Source organism: Miniopterus natalensis, chromosome 2, assembly GCF_054644295.1.
Source record: "Miniopterus natalensis isolate mMinNat1 chromosome 2, mMinNat1.hap1, whole genome shotgun sequence".
In the NCBI taxonomy this organism is placed as follows: Eukaryota; Metazoa; Chordata; class Mammalia; order Chiroptera; family Miniopteridae; genus Miniopterus; species Miniopterus natalensis.
Genome location: NC_142082.1, coordinates 21,318,960 through 21,341,706, shown reverse-complemented (window position 1 = coordinate 21,341,706; position 22,747 = coordinate 21,318,960). Strand labels below are relative to the sequence as shown.

Sequence of the window (22,747 nt, the reverse complement as noted above, 5' to 3'; positions counted from 1 at the left end):
TTCCATATAAATTTTCCAAGTGTTTGTTCTAGATGTGTGAAATATGCTGTTGGTATTTTAATACGAATTGCATTGAATCTATAAATTGCTTTGGGTAGTATGGACATTTTAATGATCCTAATTCTTCTAATCCATGAACATGGTATATTCTTCCACTTGTTAATATCTTCCTCTATCTATTTCTTTATTCACTGTCCTGCAGTTTTCTGAGTACAGGTCGTTAACATACTTGGGTAAGTTTATTCCTAGGTATCTTATTTTCTTAGTTGCAATGGTAAATGAGATTCTTTTCTTTGTTTCCCTTTCTGAGGGTTCATTGTTGGTGTATAAAAATGGCATCGAATTTTGGGTGTTAATTTTGTATCCAGCTATCTTGACAAATTCATTTACAGAATCTAGGAGTACTTTGGTGGAGTCCTTAGGGTTTTCTATTTACAATATCATGTCATCTGCAAATGATGACAGTTTTACTTGCTCTTTTCCAATTTGGATACCTTTTATATTTTCTTCCTGTCTGATGGCTGTGGAAAGGACTTCCAGTACTATGTTGAATAAGAGTGGTAAAAGCAGACAACCCTGTCTTGTTCCTGTTTTTAAGGGAAATGATTTTAGTTTTTGACCACTGAGTATGAGGTTGGCTCTAGATTTGTTGTATATGGCATTTATTATTTTAAGGTATGTTCCCTCTATTCCCACTCTGCTGAGGGTTTTTATCAAAAATGGGTGCTGGATTTTGTTGAATGCTTTTTCTGCATCTATTGATATGATCATATAATTTTTGTCCTTCATTTTGTTTATGTGGTGTATCACATTTATTGATTTGTGAACATTATACCAGTTTTGCATCCCTGGAATAAATCCCACTTGGTTGTGATGTATGATCTTTTTAATGAATTGCTGGTTTTGGTTTGCTAGTATTTTGTTGAGGACTTTAGCATCTATATTCATTAGGGATATTGGCCTGTAATTCTTTTTCTTTGTAGTGTCTCTACCTGGTTTTGGGATTAGGATGATGCTAGCCTCATAAAAAGAGTTTGGGAGTTTTCCCTCCTCTCGAATTTTCTGGAATAGTTTAAGGAGAATAGGTGTTAATTCTTCTTTGAATGTTTGGTTAAAACTTGCCTGAAATCCATCTGGTCCCGGACTTCTGTTTGCTGGGAGTTTTTTTTTTTTATTGCTGCTTCAATTTCATTAGTTGTTATTGGCCTATTCAGGTTGTCTGCCTCTTCTTGATTCAGCTTTGGAGTATTATATGCTTCTAGGAATTTGCTCATTTCACCCATGTTGTCCAGTTTGTTGGCATATAGTTGCTCATAGTATATCCTTACAATCCTTTGTATTTCTGTTGGTTCAGTTGTTATATCGCCTCTTTCATTTCTGATTTTATTTGTGTCCTCTCTCTTTGCTTTGTAGTGGGTCTGGCTAACGGTACATCAATCTTATTTATCTTTTCAAAGAACCAGCTCTTGGTTTCATGAATTTTTTTGTACTGTTTTTAGTCTATATGTCATTAATTTCTGCTCTGATCTTATTTTTCCTACCTTCTACTTCCTCAGGGCTTTTCTTGCTGTTCTCTAATTCTTTCAGTTGTTGAGTTCGATGGTTTAGTAGAGGTTTTTCTTGATTTTTGATGTATGCATGTATTTCTATGAACTTTCCTCTCAGGACTGCTTTCACTGTGTCCCATAGGTTTTGGGTTGTTATCTGTTCATTTTTGTTTTTTTTCCAGGAAGTGATTGATTTCTTCCTTGATCTCATTGGTAACCCATTCATTGTTTGATAACATGCTATAAAGCCTCCATGTGTTTGAACGTTTTTGAGTTTTTTTATAGTGGTTGATTTCTAGTTTCATGGCATTGTGATCCAAGAAGATGTTTGATATTTCAATCTTCTTGAATTCGTAGAAACATGCCTTATGCCCTAACATGTGGTCTGATTTTGAGAATGTTCCATGTGCACTTGAGAAGAATATGTATTCTGCTGCTTTGGGATGAAATGTTCTATAAATGTCAATTAAACCCATTAGATCTAGTGTGCTATTTAAGGTGTTTCTTTGCTGATTTTTGTCTTGATGATCTGCCCAATTGTGACAGAGGGGTGTTAAAGTCCTCCACTATGACTGTGTTGCCATCATTCTCTCCCTTAAAGTCCAAGAAACTTTTTATATATTTAGGTGCTCCTCTATTGGGTGCATATATATTTATAAGGGTTATTTCCAACTGTTGAATTGATCCCTTTAGTATTATGTAGTGAGCATCTTTGTCTCATTAGTATTGCTACTCCAACTTTTTGTTTCCATTTGCGTAGAATATATTTTTCCGTCCCTTTACTTTTAGCCTTTGTATATATTTTGCTCTCAGGTGGGTCTCTTGTAGAGAGCATATATTTGGGTCCTGTTTTCTTATCCATTCAGCTACCCTATGACTTTTGATTGGAGCATTTATTCCCTTTACATTTAAGGTTACTATTGATATGTACTTATTTAATGCCATTTTCCCCTTTATGTTGATGTACCTCTCAATATTTCTTCTTTTTCTAAAAGCAGTCCTTTTAGCATTTCTTGCAATACTGGTTTGGTGATACTGAACTCCTTTAGCCTTCTTTTGTCTGGGAAGCTCTTTATTTCTCCTTCAATTTTAAATGATGACCTTGCTGGATATAGCAGCCTTGGTCACAAGTTCTTGCTTTTCATCACTTTGAGAACTTCATGCCACTCCCTTCTGGCCTGAAGAGTTTCTACTGAGAAATCTGCTGTCATCCTTATGGGGGTTCCCTTGTAGGTCACTGCTTCTCTCTCTCGTGCAGCCCTTAATATTCTCTTTGTCCTTAGCAGTTGCCATTTTAATTACGATGTGTCTTGGAGTGGGTCTCTTTGGGTTCCTCGTTTGGAACCTCTGTGCTTCCTGAACTTGTGTGGCTTTCTCCTTTATCAGCTTAGGGAAGTTTTCTGTCATTATTTCCTCTACCAAGTTCTCTATCCCTTGCTCTCTTTCCTCCCCCTCTGGCACTCCTACAACTCAATTGTTGTCCCAAAGCTCCCTTAGACTGTCCTCATGCTTTTTAAGTGTTTTTTTTTTTTTTATTCTTTTTGCTGTTCTGATTTTCTTTCTACCTTATGTTCTAAGTCACTTATTCTATCCTCTGCTTCATTGAGCCTTTTAATTTCTTCCACTGTACTCTTGATATATAGTATTCTTCATTTCTGCCTGGTTTTTATCATATCTAGCACTTTTTTCATGTTTTCACTAAGTTCCTGGACCTTTCCATTAAGTGTTTTGTGGTTCTCATTAATTTCCTTGAGCATCTTTACAATCATTGCTCTGAACTCTATTTCTGATAACTCCTTATCAAGGCCTTTTTCTGTTGATTCTTCCTTTAATTTAGCTTGAGGAGGTTGTTGCTTTGTCTGCCCATTTTAGTGACTCTTAGTGTTTGTATCTGTATATTAGCCATATTTGCTGTCTCCCAGTCTTGTGTGGTGGGATTTTGTAGTATATATCCAGTGGAGCCCAGGGTTGTGTTTCCTTTATACTTCTAATTGCTATTTGTACTATATATCCAGTAGAGCCCCAGAGGTGTGTTTCCCTTATACTTCTGAGCAAATAGCTCCTTTTTGTGGGTTCTTTTGGTTCTCCTGTTGTGACTGGGTATAAATTATTGTTTACCTGTTCTTGGGAGGGCTCTCCTCTCAGGTTGGCTAACTGTGTGGCTCAGCTGCAACCATGTTATGCATGCTGTTGTACAGGTGCTGGCAATGTAAAATAAAACACAACCAAACTGCCAGGAAACAAACAGTATCTTACAAAATATCCTGAGAATCACAATGAAAACATCCCAAGAGACAACAGAATTGGGAGAGTGAAGCAACACAAATGCTAAAGCAAATATATATATATGTATGGGGGGGGGGGAGAGAAAAGGATATTATTGCAAATAGTAAAGAAAAATTAAAAATAAAATAAAAAGTAAAAAATAGAGAAGCTACTGGGAGATAAATGCTCCAGAGAAAAGATTCTGAAAGAAGGGCGAGCAAAAAAATAAGGGTAGAGAGTGGGAATACAAAAATAGTTGGGGAAGAAGAAATGAAAATAAAATGAAGAGACAAACAGAAACAAACAAACAAAAAGGACAGGAAGACAAAGAACAAAAGGGGAGAGGGGAAAAAAAGAAAAAAAAGTTATGCCCATGGAACAAGCAGAGAGAGAGGGGTAAAGCAAGGGCAGGGAAGGAGTCCAATAAGAGATATGGGGAAAACAATAGAGAAAAGCAGTAAACTTACTGGTTATAATGATAATATCCCAGCAATAAAGCAGAGAATATCTAGAAAATCTTGATAATAAAACAAAAAACAAAACACAAAGCAAAAAAAAAAAAAAAAAGCAAAGCAAAACAAATTTTAAAAAAAATTTTAAAAATTTAAAAAGAAAATTTTTCTCTTTTTTTTTCAAAGAATAGAAAAGTCCATCAGATGAGTATCATCTGGGTAGCTTATGTTGTCTGAGGCTCACTGTTTTGTATGCTGATTTCGGTTCTCCTGGGAGGTACTTGTGTATTAGCCAATGTCAGGAGCTGTCTAGGTTTGGCTCTGGTGTCCTTAGTTGGCTGATCTGAGGCTCTCTGTGGACAACCTCCTCTTGTCAGATATTTTGCCTCCCGCTTGTAATTGCCTGGTCTTACTCCATAGTCTTCTGAAGAGTCTTTAGGGTGCAGGCCAGTTAGTGTAGCTCAGGGTATTGCTCCCCTTACTCAGAGGTTTCGCTGTCAGGCAATCACTGTGGCGAAGTTAGTCAGTCTCTGCTTCAAAGCCAGCTCCTCAGTCTCTACCCTATCCTCCAATTCTAGTTCCCCATATAATGGCCTGCTGCATTTTCAGATTGAATTCTGTCTGTTGCCTTTTCTGTATGGGCAGTTTCAGGGGCCTGGGTTCAGTGGGTTCGATTAAAAAACATACTGGTGAGCACTTTGCCTGACCAGCCCCCAGAAGGGGTTTTAAGGTTTTCCTCCAGTTCTCAAATAACAGACCCTGAGAGTCTTATTCTTGTAATTGCCTCCTTTCAGCTGTTCTCCCTTCTCCCTCAGGACTGTGCCTTGAAGGGGATATCTGGGGCTTCAGTGAGCTGAACCAGTCCCTTTTTGGTTGGGGGTGGTGCTCCTAGCCTGCAGGAGAGGTAGGCATGCTCCACCCCTGTCCTTTCCCAGATCTGGTTGGCTGCTTTCATAGGGCACTCATTTCAAATTCCCCACAGTGCAGACACAAATCCCAGATTTCGCTGAACTGGCTCCCCAATACAATCCAGGAAGGTGGAAGCCCATTCAGCATCAAAAACTAAAAAATATACAAAGCAACAAACAGGCAGAGAGATCCTGCCCTGTGAGGTTCCATTGTCCCCGTGCCTCAGAACCAAGCAGGAAGGGTCAAAAGGTCAACCTCACACAGGTCCACCAGACAGCTGATCTCAGTAAAGCTGGGGCAGCTTGTTGGGTGCTATCCTGGCTCCCCTCAGAGCAGTTTAAAAATCTCTAATTCACCCTATTGGCAGCTCTGGCGCTGGAGTCCCAACCTAGCCCACTGGCAGCTCCAGTCCCTCTCTATCAGAGGAAGGGCTCTCTTCCCCTTTCTCACGCCACACAGTTCAAATGTTTTCTGGGGTTCCACACAATGCCTTATAAGAAAGCAGACAGTCCCTGAAGGTGGCCGCTCAGTGCCCTCTGGCCCCTTTATAATCGGAAGCCACACACTGTGGGACAGCCTTTTCTACAGTGAGGACCTGGGGTGAAAGACTCCTGTCTTGGCTGCTGTCATTAGATGTGTTTTTTCACAGGGAAGGCTCAGTCCCCTCCTTGCAGGCCCACTGTTCCCCTGGCTCCCTCTACCCACCCTGCACAGGCTCTCCTTCCCTTCTCCTCCACTCTGGGTTTGAAATTCCAGCTTTTGTATGCCAGTCCACTCCCCCAAGGGGAGGGAGCTTTGTACCCTCTAACCCGCAGGCCTTGGAGCCCAGCACTGGCTTCAGGGGGGGACTCCCCCTTTCTCCACCCCCACCCCTCACCAGACTCTATGATATTTCTTCAGTGCTCCTTAGTCAAAATATGTCCACTCAGGTATATTTCTTGTTTACAAGCTGGTTATACAGTATTTTAGTGGTAAATTGAGTTTGTGGCTGGGAGCAAGGGCACTCTGCTTCTTGTCAGAGTGCTGCTATCTTTCCTCCCTCTGGGTTCATTTTGATTCAGATTCTCTGAGCCTCCTGAACTTGTGTGACTTTTTCCTTCACCAGGTTAGGGAAGTTTTCTGTCATTATTTCTTGAAACAGGTTCTCTGTTCCTTGCTAACATTCTTCCTTCTGATATCCCTATCATGTGGATGTTATGTTTCATGTTGTCCCAGAGCTTCCTTAAGCTATCCTCCTGCTTTTCTTTTTTCTAATTGCTGCTCTAATTAGGTGTTTATTACTATCTTGTCTTCCAAATTGCTGATTTTGGTCCTTTGCTTCATCCAATCTACTTTTAATTCCTTCCAGTGTGTTCTTGATGCCAGATATGTTATTCTTCACTTCTGACTGGTTCTTGTTCATGGCTTCTATTTCCTTTTCATGCTGTTGTAATTCACATTAAGTTCCTTGATCATTTTATAGCCATTACTTTGAACTGTATGTCTGATAGGTTGCTTGCTCTATTCTTTCATCTGGGGGCTGTTTCTTTGTCTCCCCATTTTAACTGTCTCTTTTTGTTTGTTTCTGTGTATTAAACTGTTATGCCTCCTAGTCTTTGTGGGATGGCCTTATGTAGAAAGTGTCTTGAGGGGTTGAGTGGTGCAACCACTTTCATCTCCTAAGCTGGATACTCTAGGAACGCCCCTTCTGGTGCATTATTTGGGCTCTCCTGCTGTAATTGGAACTTGATTGTTGATGTCCCATTCATAGGTGGAATCTCCCCTCTGACTTGCTAACTGTGAGACTCAACCCCAATCTCATCATATCAGCTGTTATATGGGTGTTGACAGAACAGAATAAGATGCAACAGGACAGAATCAAAAACACCATAAATATCAAACTCGGCTAAGCATCAATATCAAGAAAAACTAAAAAGGAAAAAGATGAGAAAACAAAACAAAGAAAAAATGAAAAGAATACTAAAAGACATGAAAAAAAGATTTAGGATATAAAGAAAAAGGGAGGAAGAAGAAAAAAGAGAATATAGAAGCAAGAAGAAAGCTAAAAGAACTAGAATAAGAACCAAAAAAAAAGAAACAGAATAAATGAAATAATGATTATGAATTTAAAACATGATAATAATAATGGATATATAAAGATATAAATAGGAAAAGTAAAATGGGAAAAGAAAAAAGAAAATAAGAAAAATTAATAAGAAGAAAAAGAGACAAAGAGAGCATAGAATTAAGGAAATTAAAGATATGCAAGAAAAAAAAAGGAAGATAAAAAGGATATAAAGACAAACAAAACAAACTAAGCAAAAAAAATAAACCTACACACACACACACACACACACACACAAACCTTTGGGTCCACTATTTGTGGAGCTGGCTGAATTTTGCTCTAATATTGTTGAATCTGGTTACTTGGTGTGTCTAACCTGGGTCTCCTGGGAACTTCTCTGGTGTAGGCCAATGTGAGTCACTATCAGTTCCTGGCCCTGGGTAACCTGATGAGGCCCAATAGGTTGGAGCTCCAAGTAGTTTAGTGGGTGGAGCCTCCTTAACCCAGAGCCTGGGTCTGCCTCGAATCTCGAACCTTTAGTGTCCGTCCTGAGTTGTTCTCCCTTCCTCCATAGAGCTGACTTCTGGGGTAGCATCCTGGTCTTGGCCAGGATGGTTTGATCAAACTCCTGTTGGAGGTGGTGCCGAAAGCTTGCAAAACAGGGCTGGGCACTTCCTCTCCTATCAGTGTGTCAGGTCTGTTTGGCTTGATGGCTCCTCCTCTTTCCCCACCTGCAGGGGAACAGATTTCCAGCCCCAGGCTGTTCCCCCCTTGCCTCAGGTCACTGCAAGTTCAGTCAGAAGCAGCCGTTTTGCCAGTGGGGGAAGGCAACTACCTTGTGCTCCTGGTGGGCAGGGTTGATCCTTCTTCCTGGTCCTACTGTCCAGTCCCCTTTCTGCTCAGCAGCATGAGTTCCTCCAAGAACAGACTCAATGCTGTATGTATTCTTCAGATCCCTCCATTGGAGACTGGCTCTGAGCTCCACTGTGTGTCCCTTCCCACTGACACAGATCAGGGTGAACTTCCCAGGCAGGAAAGATGGGAGGGTGCTAGTGCAACTCCATCCAGGGACAATAGCCCCAGGCTTCTACTTCTGCACCCACTCTGCAGCCTCCATAGCCAGTGCCCTCTGGGCCACCTCTCTCTGTCCCAGGCACTCCCATCTCACCCAGAGATCAGCAGCCTCTTTAGTCTCAGTTATGTCCTCAGTTCCATCAGGCCCCGGGCAAAGAAAGCTACAGCAGACTCCTGTTCTTCAGCACAGTTTCTGCCCCCAACCTCTCGCAGTGGGGCCCTGCAACTTGGCTCTAGGATGGCCTGGAAGCATAGTAGTGGTGATAGTAGTGGTGATGGCAGTAAGTCCATGGCAGGGCCATGGCACAAGTCCTGGATGGTCTGTGTCAGGGGTGAGAGTCCTGCCAGGTCAGCAGCGATTGGGTCTCTGTCCACAGCAGGCTCGTGGGGCCAGGTGGTGTCCCTGGTGGATGTGCGGGTTCCAGGGAGGGGTATGCAGCTTGTGTGTAGTGTCCTGGCCTATGCCACGGCAATTCTGGATGGTGGTAAGACTGGGCGCCAAGCTGCAGCTGCTCTCTGCAGCCTCCTCCCAAGGAGGACCCTGTAATTCCTCTAACATGGCAAGGTCTCTAAGCCGGAGTCACAGGCCAGGAGTTGCTGTGGCCACAGCTGCAGCTCCCTGGCCAGGAGAGCCCCAACTGCCCACCCCAAGTCCCTGTGCAATCAGACTGACCCTCACACACAGACACATCCACGCATGTCTCCACACTTGCCCTCTCACTCACTTATTCACTCACTCACACATTCACCCTCACTCCTGTCCTGCCCACCACCATGTTCATTCTCCCTACATCACCATATTAATACTTTTCTAGGTTTTCCCTACTCCTCAAATAATAAGAGATATGAGCACAATGATAAATAACTTAGTACATCTTGTTTACTTGCATCCTCACAACTGTGTGATATAGCTATCATGGTGATCATTTTTCAGATGAAAAAACTAAGGGTAAGAAAAAATTAACAAAGAACTGAATAACTCCAAAGCCCATGTTCCCCTCAAGTTATTCCATACTCCAAAATAGTATCCCCTTCTACCAGAAGGAAATGAGAGAGAGCAGGAATTAAGAACATATTTGTAAAAACAATGACTGGAAACTTCTTTAACCCAGAGAAGGAAAAAGACATACAAGTCCAGAAAGCACAGAGAATCCGAAACAAGATGGACCCAAAGATGCCCACACCAAGACATGTCATAATGAAAATAGCAAAATTAAAGACAAAGAGAGAATCTTAAAACCAGCAAGAGAAAGTTAGTTACCTACAAGCGAGCTCCCATAAGGTTGTCAGCTGATTTCTCAAAAGAAACATTCAGGCCAAAGAGATTAGCATGAAATATTCAGTGATGAAAAGCAAAAAACTACAACCAAGACTACTCTATGCAGCAAGGTTATCATTTAAAATTGATGAAGAAATGAAGAGCTTCCTAGACAAGAAAAAGCAAAAGGATTTCATTACCACCAGACCAGTATTGCAAAAAATGTTAAAAAGGACAATGGAGGGAGGGAGGGAGGGAGGGAGGGAGGGAGGGAGGGAGGGAGGGAGGGAGGGAGGAAGAGAAGGAGAGAGAAAGAAGAAAGAAGAAAACAAGACCCATATATATGCTATCTACAAGAGACCCACCTAAGAATAAGATACACACAGACTGAAAGTAAAAGAATATAAAAAAGATAATTCATGCAAATAAAAACAAACAACAACACTGGGAGAAATATATATATACACACACACACACACACACACATACACACACACATACATACACACTCACAAACACACAAAATAAACTTAATAGACTTTAAAACAAAGGCTGTAATAAGAGACAAAGAAGAACATAATGATAAAGGGATCAATCCAACAAGAGGATTTATAACCCTTGTAAACTTGTATGCACCCAACACAGGAGCACCTAAATAGATAAAACAAATCTTGATAGACATAAAGGGAGAGACTGACAGTAACACAGTCATAGTAAGGAATTTTAAAACCTCATTGACATCAATGGATACATCTCAAGACCAGAAAAATCAACAAGGAAACAGCAGCCTTAAATGACACGCCAGACAAGATGGATTTAATTGATATTTTCAGAGCATTTTACCCAAAGCAGCAGAATATACATTCTTTTCAAGTGCATATGGAACTTTTTCTAGGCTAGACCACATGTTAGTACACAAAACAAGTATCAATAAAATTAAGAAGATTGAAATAATATCAAGCATCTTCTCCAACCATAATAGTATGAAACTAGAAATCAATTACAAAAAAACCCTGAAAAACAAACACATGGGAGCTAAATAACATGTTACTAAACAATGAATGGGTTAACAATGATATCAAGGAAGAAATAAATGATACCTGAGACAAATGAAAATAAAAACACAATAACCCAAAATCTATGAGACACAGTGAAAGCAGTCTTAACAGGTAAATTCATTGCATTACTGGACCACCTCAAGAAGCAAGAAAAATCTCAAATAAACAATATAACCTCACAGCTAAAGAACTAGAAAGAGGACAACAAACAAAGCCCAAGGTGAGAAGAAAGGAAATAATAAAGATCAGAGCAGAATAAATGAAATACAGTCTAAAAAAACCAATACAAAAGATCATTGAACCAAGAGCTGGTTCTGTGAAAAGATAAACAAAACTGATAAACCCTTAACCAGGCTCATTAAGACAAAAGACAGAAGACTCAAAGAAACAAAATCAGAAATGAAACAGAAGTAACAACTGACACCACAGAAATGCAAAGGGTTATACAAAAATATTATGAACAACAAATCGGACAATCTGGAAGAAATTAATAAATTCCTAAAAACACACAAACTTCCAAGATACTATGTTCATGGATTGGAAGCATAAACATCATTAAAATGTCCATACTACCCAAAGCAAACTATAAACTCAATGCATTTCCTATTAAAATACCAATGGCATATTTCACAGATCTAGAACAAAAATTCCAAAAATATATATGGAACCAAGAGAGACCCTGAATAGCCTCAGCGAACTTTAGAAGAAAAAGTTGGAGATTTCACAATATCTGATATCAAACTATACTATAAGGCCACTGTAATCAAAACTGCCTGGTACTAGAATAAGAACAGGCATATAGATCAATGGAACAGAGCAGAAAGCCCAAAAATCAACCCACACATTTATGGTCAATTAATATTTGATACAGGAGGTAAGAGCATAAAGTGAAATAAAAAGAGTCTCTTCAACAAATGATGTTGGGAAAACTGGACAGGTACATGCAAAACAATGAAACCAGACCACCAACTTTCACCATCCACACGAATAAACTAAAAAATGGATAAAACACTTAAATGTAAGTTGTGAAACCATAAAAATCCTAGAAGAAAACTTAGGTAGTAAAATCTCAGACAGCTCTCATAGCAATATGTTTGCCAATATATCTCCTTGGGCAAGGGAAAGAAAGGAAAAAATAAAGAAATGGAACTATCTAAAAAGTTCATGCACAGGAAAAAAAAATCAATGAAATGAAAAGGGAACCTAATGTACGGGAGAAAATATTTACCAATTACACATCTGATAAAAAGTTAATACCCAAAATTTATAAACAATTTGTAGTACTCAACACACACACAAAAAAACCATACCCAAATAATCCAATTAAAAATGGGCAGAGGACCTAAATAGACACCTCCAAAGAGGACATACAGATGCCAATAGACATATGAAAAGATGCTCAACATCCCTAATAGTCAGAGGAATGCACATTAGAACCATGAAATATCAGCTCACACCTGTTGGAATGGCTATTATCAATAAATCCAAAAACAAGTGCCAGCAAGGATGTGGTAAAAGGGAATCCTCGTGTACTGTTGGTAGGAATGCAGACTGGTGCAGCCACTATGAAAAACAGCATGCAGGGTCCTCAAAAAATTAAAAATGTAACTGCCTTATGACCCAGTGATTTGACTTCTGGGTATATATCCAAAGAAACTGAAAACACCAATGAGAGAGCATATGAATAAAATAATTCCATTTCTCTGAATAATTAATAATGCTATGCTTCTTGCCTTTACGTACCATGATACAACCAGATACATAAACAAACCTTGACCATAGTTCCTACATTAATGCTATTGCCATTTTCTACCCCTCTTTACTGCCTCCACTTCTTATTTGTGTGTGTAGATTATATTGAAAGTGAGGGTTTAAAACATAGGCTACCCATTTTCTAAAGTAGATATAAACTGAAACATCAAAATATTGTAGTAGAAGGATCACTGAAATATAAGAATGAAGTTTGGACAAACACATATTGATGTTCTCTTGCTACCTGGTTTAAGTTAATGCCAATATATAAACTGTTTTCGATATGAAGTCAGTATGGAGTAAAGAAAATAACAAAATTTTGAGTTGATTTACTTGTTGACTGGTACCCACCCTGTGACTTATGAGGCTTTTAGGCAAAGTGATCAAACTAAGTCTCAGTTTTATCATCTACAAAACAGGAATAATATCCATTGCCCTCAGAAAGTTGTTAGGATTAAATAATACTAAATAAGCAAAGTGTCTAATTAAACTCTCTGGCTTATAGTAAGTAACTAACAAATCATTGATGATATTACTGATATCACCTGAAGTTTGGCCACTAATTAAATTTATATCCTTGGAAGAGTCATTTAATCTCCCTCCATCCCAGGGGATTTAGAAAAAACAGCAAAACACAAAAAGTGGAAATATTTGCCTTACTCACATGCCTTCTTTGAAAATTACATAAAATAATGTTTGAAATGTACTATGAAAATGCACAAGATATATATATATATATACACACACACACATACACACATATATTGGTTAGATTTTGTAAAAATTAAGGTAACGCTTACCCTACACACACCAGAAGAGTTTTGTAAGAAATTGAAGACTATGTTTGAAAACACTTTAAACATTATAAAGCTAATTACAAATTTTATAAATATTACAAATCTAAAGATTTGTTAACAGAGTTTCCAAAGCCAGAATGCCTGAATTCAAATCTCAGGTCTGCCACAAACTAGTTATCTCACGATGCATAATTATCCTCTTTTTATTCAAGTCAGTTTTTCACCTGTAAAAATGGGAATAATAGAACGTGTCTTGAAGAGATGTTGTGAGAATCAAATGAGTAAACATATCTACATATGTTTGAGATAGTTTCTAGTACATAGTAAGCACAATGTAAATATTGTTGTCCTTATTATCATTAACACTAGACTCTGGGTGATCTACTCAAAACATCTTGTCATAGCATACTTAAGAATAGTTTTCCAATTGGCAAATAGGCCCGGAACAGTAATTCCCCTATTGTTTATGTATCTATATAAATTATATATCTAATTTAGTAAACATATTATCATAATAAAATTTAATTGTATATTTAATAAATTATATTTTATATGTGCATAAATGTTTTTATATATGTAATCCATTTAGAACTTATTTGTGATATAAAATGTGTGTACACATAAATACATATGTTTGAGTTTGAGCTATTTTTAAAAAGCAAGAGCTGACCTTTAGGTGGTGCTTAGATGGAACTATGAAAACATGGCTTCAATAATTAATGCCTTATTTTCCCATTTGACTTTGGATTGTTCTTCAGTTATGAGTAGGTCTACTTACCATAGGCCCTTTCACAAATTAAAAACAAACAAAAAAACCTGTAGAATATTAATGGCACCTGCTCTAGTCCTTGACTGGTAAACTATTTGGAGACTGTTGACAAATTTAGAAATCATTGTAACTAACCCATTCATACTTATAGGATTTTATAGTTTAGAAAACACCTTCCCATTTTGTTGTTTTATTCTTGCATCACTCTGTGAAAACAGAGAATAGGCAAAATCATTTCCATTTTAAAGATAAGCAAGATAACTCTATACAAGGTGAAATAATTTGTCCAAAGTTACACAAATATCATATACTCCATATGAGCCTCCAACTAGGACTTATTCTAAGTTTTTCCACAACATTAAACTACTCTAAAAGCAAAACTAAAAATTCTGTTTAATAAAGGCCACTTGTTTAGCCTGCTGACATATTTTTAAATATCTTTATTAAGTGCTTTCAGAAAACACACAGCAGCCTAAGGAGAATCCCCTTGATAATGTAACTTGCAGGTTGGATTTGTTATCCTTGACTGCTCTTAATGGTACATCTCCCTCATACTCCTCTTACACTGAATATTTCCTGTTTATATTTCATAGTACTTAGTCCATTTATAGCTAAATTGTGCTATAAGTAAACACTATATTTGTGCTTCAAATATTTAAAACAAAATAAACATAATAAATAAATCTTATTTAAAAACTTACATAGCTTCTGGATTCATTATACAAATGGCTCCTGAACACTGACATTTCTTTGGGTCATCATATGATATTCCCAGACTGAGCCCCAGCATCTGGGTGACAATTACTGAAAATGCCTCCAAAGTTATCTCCTCGGAATACTATATTAACAACAAAGAAAATTCAAAAGAAAGGCAATTCACTGAAGGGTGTGAAAAATAATATTGTTCTAGTTTCAAACATCTTTATCGTTCTATCAAATACTTAAGAATAGGTAAATATAGCTCCTTGGACAGGTGAGAAGCTGAAGCTCTTCTTATGAAATCTCATTGAGATATAAGCATATTGAGTCTCTGCCAAGCTTTACCATAATTTAGCATTTGAATAACATAAGCAGCTACCATAAATATACAAAGGGCTGTTTTTACATTAGATTTTATATTAGTATTTTGGCTATATGAACCATGACCTTCAAGTTACCTAAATTTTTACAACAGTTCTCATACATATAGAAGAGTCCACATGATATTCAACCTCTCAGCTCATGAAGTGCCCACATAACAAAATACTGAGTTTAAGTGTGTTATCTGCCTCCTGCTGGCATTCTCAGTGACACAGTAACTTGTATCAAGAGAAACCACATTCTTGGATTAGGCTTCTCATATATTTAACAACACTTAGTGTTGTTTGTCTTGTTATCATTTCTGGTGGGTATAAGGTTAAGTATTTCATTAACGTTTAATTTGCATTTCATATATTTTTGACAATTTGGCTATCTTTTTTTGTGAAGTGTTTATTCAAGTATCTTGTCCATTTTTTATTGCATTAGCCTTTTTATAGATTGTGCAAGCACTTTATATATATTTTGTATATGAATCACTGCTAGTCATGCATTGCAAATAGTTTCCCTACTCTGTGGCTTGTCCTTTCACTCTCTTAATGTCTTTTCATGAACAAAATTTCCTTAAGTTGATGTGTCCAATCCATCAACCTTTCCTTTATGAGTAGAATTTTTGTGTGTCTACTTGAATAGATCTTTCCCTATGCCCATTGTCATGAAGATATGTTCCTTTTTTATCTTCCAGGATTTTATTGTTTAATTTTAAGTATAGATCTACAATCTACCTAAGTTTTATCTTTTGAATAGCAGTGAAATCACATTATCAAAAAGACCATCCACTATAATCAAGACTTTTGGAGCTAAATACTTTTCATTGTATACTGATGTCAAATTAGGTTGTACACTTGAAACTTATATGTATAATGTAATATAGCAATAACTCAAAAAAAATTGCCAACTAACAAGTGCACTACAATCACCTTTGAAAAAACCTGAGTATACGTGCCTATAATTTTTATGTTTCTAAACCCTCTATTCTTTTGGTCTATTTATTTGTCTACCTCTGTCTTAACCACTGAAGCTTTATGATAAAATGTCTTCCTATCAAGGACAGTATGGCCCTTTGTTGTGATATTGATCAAGATTATCTTAGTTATTGTTAACTCTGTTATCACCATCAAAATCGTAATCTTAGCCTGTCAATTTTACACACACACACACCTGCCAGGATTTTTATTGAGTATTGCATTCACCCTGTAGATCAATTCCGGGGGTCAGTATCTTTATAATACTGTCTGCCAGTCCAAGATCTTAGGCACTGTCTTTCACAATATTTCATTTTCTCTGTATGGTCTTATACATCATTTGATAGCTTTTTATTCCTAAATTTCTTGATTTTTATGCTATTTTTAAAGTTTTAATGTCTGTTTGTTACCAGTATACAGAAATACATTTCATTTCATTTCGCTATTTAACTCCATTTACACTCCTCCAACCCACATATTATTACATGTATAATTTAACGTAATGTTAGATGTGGCTACAAACAAGATTCTAAAATCTTAGTAACTTAATATACGCAAATAAAGCCCAGTGTAGATGTTCCTGGCTGTGGGTAGCCTTACATACATTCATGCTCAAATAAATACTTCTTGTGCTCCTGTCCTTATTTATGTCTTTTCCATTAAGCTCACCAGGGGAAAGGTTCACACAAGATTTAACTGCTCCAACCAAGAAGTGACACACATTACTCCTATTGACGTTATATGGCTCCCTCTAGATATAAGGAGGTCTGAGAAATGCTGTCTGTGAATTTGCACATGCTTTCCAGCCACAGCTATAGACTATGATATCAGATAGCCACCTATGACACACTATTATCACTTGTTTTAGTTTAGTCTTGTACCTACTTTAATCTCACCAGACACAACTATTATTGATCTTATAGGCCATGTTCAAACAATTATTTGTTATTACTCTTCATTCCCTCTGACTCTCAGACCTCCCATTTGGGATCGCTTTCTTTTTTCCTGATGTATATTATTTATAATTTTCCTTAGGGATACTGGACTGTTGGCAAGAGTGAAGGCAAAGAAACAAAGAGAAAAAAATGGAACATATGGTGATAGCATTAATTCCAAATATATAAGCACAAGAATGTTCATGATTTAAACTGAAATAATTAAAATACATATATTTTCATGCTGGATAGAGAAAACTGACCCAGTTCTATCCTGTTTAAAAGAAATACTCCTGAACTGCTAGGGTTCAATGTGGCTGCATGAGACAGAAAATTCAAAATAATAATGACTTAGAATAGAAAGAAATTTCTCACACACATAAAAGCAGCTTCCTGATTTTCAGGGATCTGGACTCCTTTCAGCTTCCATTTCCATCCAGCCTAAAGAAAGCACTTGTCTTCACATAACATTTCAAACAGCACATACAAAAGGAGGCCACAATGAAGAATGGGCATCATCCCTTTAAAGAAGCTTCCCGGAAGTTCCAAATGGTATTTCTGCTTACATCACATTGGATGAAATTTAGAAAAAAGCTAGCTACAAAAATAGCTAAGAAATGAGGGCTTCTACATGAGCAGGAATATTGCCTATCTAAAAACTGAGGTTCTAGTTCTTGGTTTTTGCTTTTACAGAAAAGACCAGATGGCTACTGGAAGAGGTATGTATAGGGATGTTTATTAAATATTGTTTGTAACAGCAAAAATAGGAACAACAAAATACTCATGAAAAACAAAGGTAACAGTGAAGCATATCTATTTAATGAAATATCACACACCAATGCAAAACATTAGACAGAATGCATTTTGATTATAGTAAAACTAAACTGTATGATACTATAATGATAGATGTATGTCACTATCCATTTGTTAAAACTCATAGAATGTACAAGATCGAGAGTGAACCTAAGGTAAACTGTGGACTTTGGGTGATTGCAATGTGTCCATGTGTTCATCATTTATGACAAATGTACCACTATGGTGTGGAATGTTAATAATGAGGGAGGGTATGGAAAAATCTCTGTACTTTAAATTTTGCTGTGAACCTAAACTTCCTATTAAAAACTAGTCTTACAAAATACTGAGGGGATGAGAGGACTGGGATCCCCTATTATTACATGTCTTAAATGCTTATCTCCAGTCTGAAATTATTTTCCCTTTCTTTGGATGCCTACAGATTTTTATCTGTACCAACAATACAATCTGTATAGTTCCTGCCTTTTATTACAATAATGTGCATGCCATTTATCCATGCCATTAAACCCCTACTAGGCTTAGGAGTCATTCACTAATGACAAAAATAATGATAAGAATGTTAATTATGATAAATAGAGCTAATATTTATTGTGCTCTTACTCTGTGCCATGCTTTACTGAGCTTCACTGACTTACATTCACTCAATCACATTGCATATTCATCTTTGTATGTTCATTAGGCCTAATGGCACTTGAAACAAAATTATCTGTGAAATAAAACATAAATTAATTCTTTTTAAAATTAACTAAAAGTCCATGTGCTAGACAAATAAATCTCAAAATTATTAGTGGAAACCAAAATTTTAAATTGCAGACTGACACACTGTGATACAATTTATATTATGTTTAAAGCATAAAAACAATTCTTGTTTAGAGAAATACTCAGTAGTGGCAAAAGCAAGAGAGCTGTTAAACAAAGAAATGTAAAGATTTTATAAAGTATCACTATGAAAGTTTTGTAAAAGAATCATTCCTTGAATTCATCTCCAATTATTCTATCCTACACCCAGCCTCAGCCACTCATTCTAATGGTTCACACCCTAAGCCCTGTCAACAGATCTTTATCAATAACTGTGACCCCTGCATCATCTCTATAAAGTACATACTAAATCCTAACCACTTAATTTCCTTCCTGATCACTCTAGCATCTCAACTCCAATAATCGTGTACCTACCAGCATATCCAAACTGTGGTTCGTTCCTAAATCTTTACTGCTCCTAACTTCCTTACTGACTTCTCTCCTTCCATAACCAGTTCAAATTCTCCTACAAACACCCTCAAGTTACCCTGCTGTCCTTATACTTCAAAATGACTTGACAGGAACACAATACATCAATCTTCAAACTGATAAGATAGATGTGAAAACTAGGGTTTTATACCTACCCAAATTATCCATCAAATGTGGTGAGAAAGCAAAAATATTTTCATTAATAAAATAACTCAATGATTGGCATTTATACACACTATTTTTTAAAACACTTAAGAGTTATGCCAGAAAAATAGTGAACAGTTCCAAGAAGAGAAACAGGAGGTTTAATTTTCTGTGGCAGTTGGTTTTGCCCATAGAAGACAGAAAAAAGTTAAGAAGCTCTGTTACACCCTGATGCCTGAAAGATCCTCCTCTGTCAAAGCTCTTTACTAGCATAATAATATATTTCTATATTAAGTAGTTAATATTATTTATATATTCAAAATACTGTAAAATCCTATCTATTAGTTTATTAAGTCAACCTATATATAAAGAGTTCTATAGAATAAATTAGAGATTTCATAAACCTAGATAATGGATATGAGGAGTGTAAACCTATTTTACATCTCTTATTTTTCATAGCCTATAATGAATGGGCATTGCCTAAGGTAAATAGGTACTATTTAAATAATAAAATATAAATAATACAAATATTAAAATGTAACATATACAATATACATTACATAATACTTAATATTCATTATAGAATATATATATATAATATGTAATACTATGTTCTATTTTAATAAACATTATTATAAATATTAAAATAATAATATATACATATATAAAAAGTGGAGTGGGCAAAATCTACATAGTGATTGCTTTCTGTATGTGAAAAGGTCAGATTGTATGACTTTCCTTATACATTCCCATGTTTACTTTAAAAAATGAGCATGAATAAAAATTATTTTCAAACAAAAATACACATACTACACTTCAACTTGTTTTTTAAAAGAATGAATAGGATAAGTGGCTCAACTAATCACTTCACCTTTCAATGATGCATCTAATTGTACCAACAATTTATTTATATATAAAATATATAAGTACTATAAGTATTTAAAATACACATAAATGTTTCTTTTAAATACTGTTTGAGATATTTTAAAAAATTTTTATTATCCTTTATATCATTTGTTTTGATTTTGAAGCTATTTTACCTGTCAGACTATTTCTCCAATTTTATGTCTACAAGCAAAATTCTATTTGGGTTACAGAAATTTCTTTACAGAGAATTTTTTTTCACACACTATTCAATATATTAAAGAATGCATGTGTATTTGATATTTTTATTCAACTTTAACTTCCAAATAACTGCAACATAATACTCTTCCTTCTATACACATCAAATCTTCTTTTACACTTCAAATTTTTAACACTAATTGAAAATAAACGCAATCTCTAAATGTAAATATAAATGTAAATTGCATAAAATAATGCTATAGTGTTGGGTAACTTTTAAATACACAAATTTTTAAGTAATTACATACCAAAGCAATCCCCACAGAATAATGAGTAACACACATCTTTCCAGGAAACGTTGCTCCCACATAATCTGGATAATCTCTATAGCTAAATAAAATAAGAATATATTTATAATTCATTCCAATGAACAATTCCAATGTGAGAATTCCGGCTAATAATTTGTCTGTAGTTCATAAAATCCTAATCTGAAGCAAACTGAGGTACAATCTTTCCATGTGTCCTTAATTGTTTCAAATTAGGAAGATTTTCTTAATTAAATGAAATTAAGCACTCTGGATTTCTAAAACATATCCAATGAATCCATGTTTTGTTGGTGCCCTTGACTGTTCTCATCACATTTGGTTAAGGCTACCAAAGCCTTTAATCAAACATTTTGATCATATGCATTTTCCTGAGTGACAATGAAAGTACTTTTAACGTATGGATTGAAAATATCCATTGTCATGTAGAAAGGCTCATCAATTTCTCATAGGAATTACTTTCTTGTTCTACAGCTTAATATTATTATTTCTGCTTTGAGTAAGAGCCCATATAACTTGTTGTGAAATACTAGCACCATTTTCAGAGATCTACATAAAATATTCCATTTAATATTCCAATAAGCCATTGAAATATATATTATTTTTATCCCCATTGAAGAAAATAATCAAATATCACATGCTAAGTAAGGTAAGTAACATTCTCAAGGTAGCACCAATGATAAGTACCACTAAAGGATTGGAACTTGGACAATCTGAATCCAGAGCCATATTCTCAACCACAAAGGTATACATGCTCCAAACATAAATTATGTCATCTTTAGAGCCCCCACCAAAAAAAACCCAATCCACTATGTATGTACAAACCCTGGTACTCAATTCTCAATTTGAAATGTCCCTTTGGTGACGACTGCACTTTACTTCACAATTGCATGGTGTGCCCACTGCTGCCTTATTCTCTCTCTAACACTGTTTATACCTAATCACTCCAGCACTTGTTTTCAAGGATTTGTTACTAACACCCAACTCTGGCTTTACATTCCAACGTCTAAGTATTGTTTACAGTCTTTCTTCATCAAAGATATCGTTTTGCCAATAGATAAGAATCCCCCCAAAATCTCTATGCATACCTTTGATGAGCAGGACTCAATAATAGTTATTCTTTACTTAATACTGCCTACTACCAGTCTCCACATCACATCACTTGTCAATATCTAATGTTTTACATCTTCAATACTTCTTGTATCTTTGAGCTCCTTCAAAGGTTCAACTACAGTTCCAACTATGAATATACATAAAATTGATATGTAAGTCCATACTCTTTGAAAAGAACTACAAATTATTTTAGTCTCATTGTTTCCATAACCTGGAATGCTTTCAACCTCATTAATCTGAATTTAAGTGTGCCCAACTCTGCCTTCCCACTTTTAATTTAATTACCACTTCTTTAATTTAACTTTTGCGCATTATTTTGAATCAGAATGCGCCCCACCCCACTAACCTTTTGTTCACCTGTAAACTACAAGCAAGTAGAGATAATGTACTAGCATTAATCTTGTGGAGTCACACAAGCAAGATGGCAGAATAGGAGTTTCTGGCACCCATCTCCCCGCAGAAACAATGATTGTGACAACCACCCACAGATGAGAATAACTTTGTGAGAGTCCAAGGGTCCAGAGGAAAGGTCACAGCGCCCCATTGGAGGGAAAAAAAATTAAAAACCAGATGCACCAAAGAAGGTAAGATAGTTTAATTTTAGCCATGTCACAATTCCCCAAAGCAGCACAGCTCAGTGCTGAGACAGAAGCCCTCAGCCACGATTTCTCCCACAGAGGAAAGCAACAGTATAATGAGTGCCCCCAGCCACACAGGATACTGCTAAAGAGCCTACTTCTTGAGTGTCCATTGACAGATGAATGGGTAAAGAAAATGTGATGTAAGGTGGGTTTAAGATGGTGGTATAGAAGGTCTCTGAGCTCATGCCCTCCCAAGAACACAGCAAATGTGTAACTATATTTACAGCAATTTCTCCTGAGACAAAACTGAACACCTTCTATACAACAAACAAGAGAGAGACACCACACAGAGAAGGCTTGGGAACCACAAGAGCACTCCGGGAGCTGAGGAAACTCTCCAAAACTGAAGAAACCAGTGAATGCCATTGTTTATGTTCCCCCTGCACTTAGATAGTGGGCAGGAGCTCTATCCAGGTACACCAGCCAATCTACAGAGCCACTGTGGGACATACCCAGCCACCTCTCACAGAGCTAGATCCAAAAAGAATAGGCAGGAGTCATAACAAGCACACACAGGGCCCT

The 22,747-nt window shown here is 36.6% G+C and overlaps 1 protein-coding gene across 1 annotated transcript in view; it reads right to left on the bottom strand.

The window, feature by feature from the left end:
• Positions 1-22,747, bottom strand: part of LOC107544721 (disintegrin and metalloproteinase domain-containing protein 32-like) — a 105,535-nt gene that overhangs the window by 58,531 nt on the left and 24,257 nt on the right. The window contains exons 10-11 of the mRNA XM_087813639.1: positions 20,457-20,538; positions 14,627-14,763 (exon numbers count right to left, since the gene is read on the bottom strand). Coding sequence (XP_087669765.1) covers positions 14,627-14,763; positions 20,457-20,538 — 219 coding nt within the window. The remainder of the gene's footprint in view (positions 1-14,626; positions 14,764-20,456; positions 20,539-22,747) is intronic.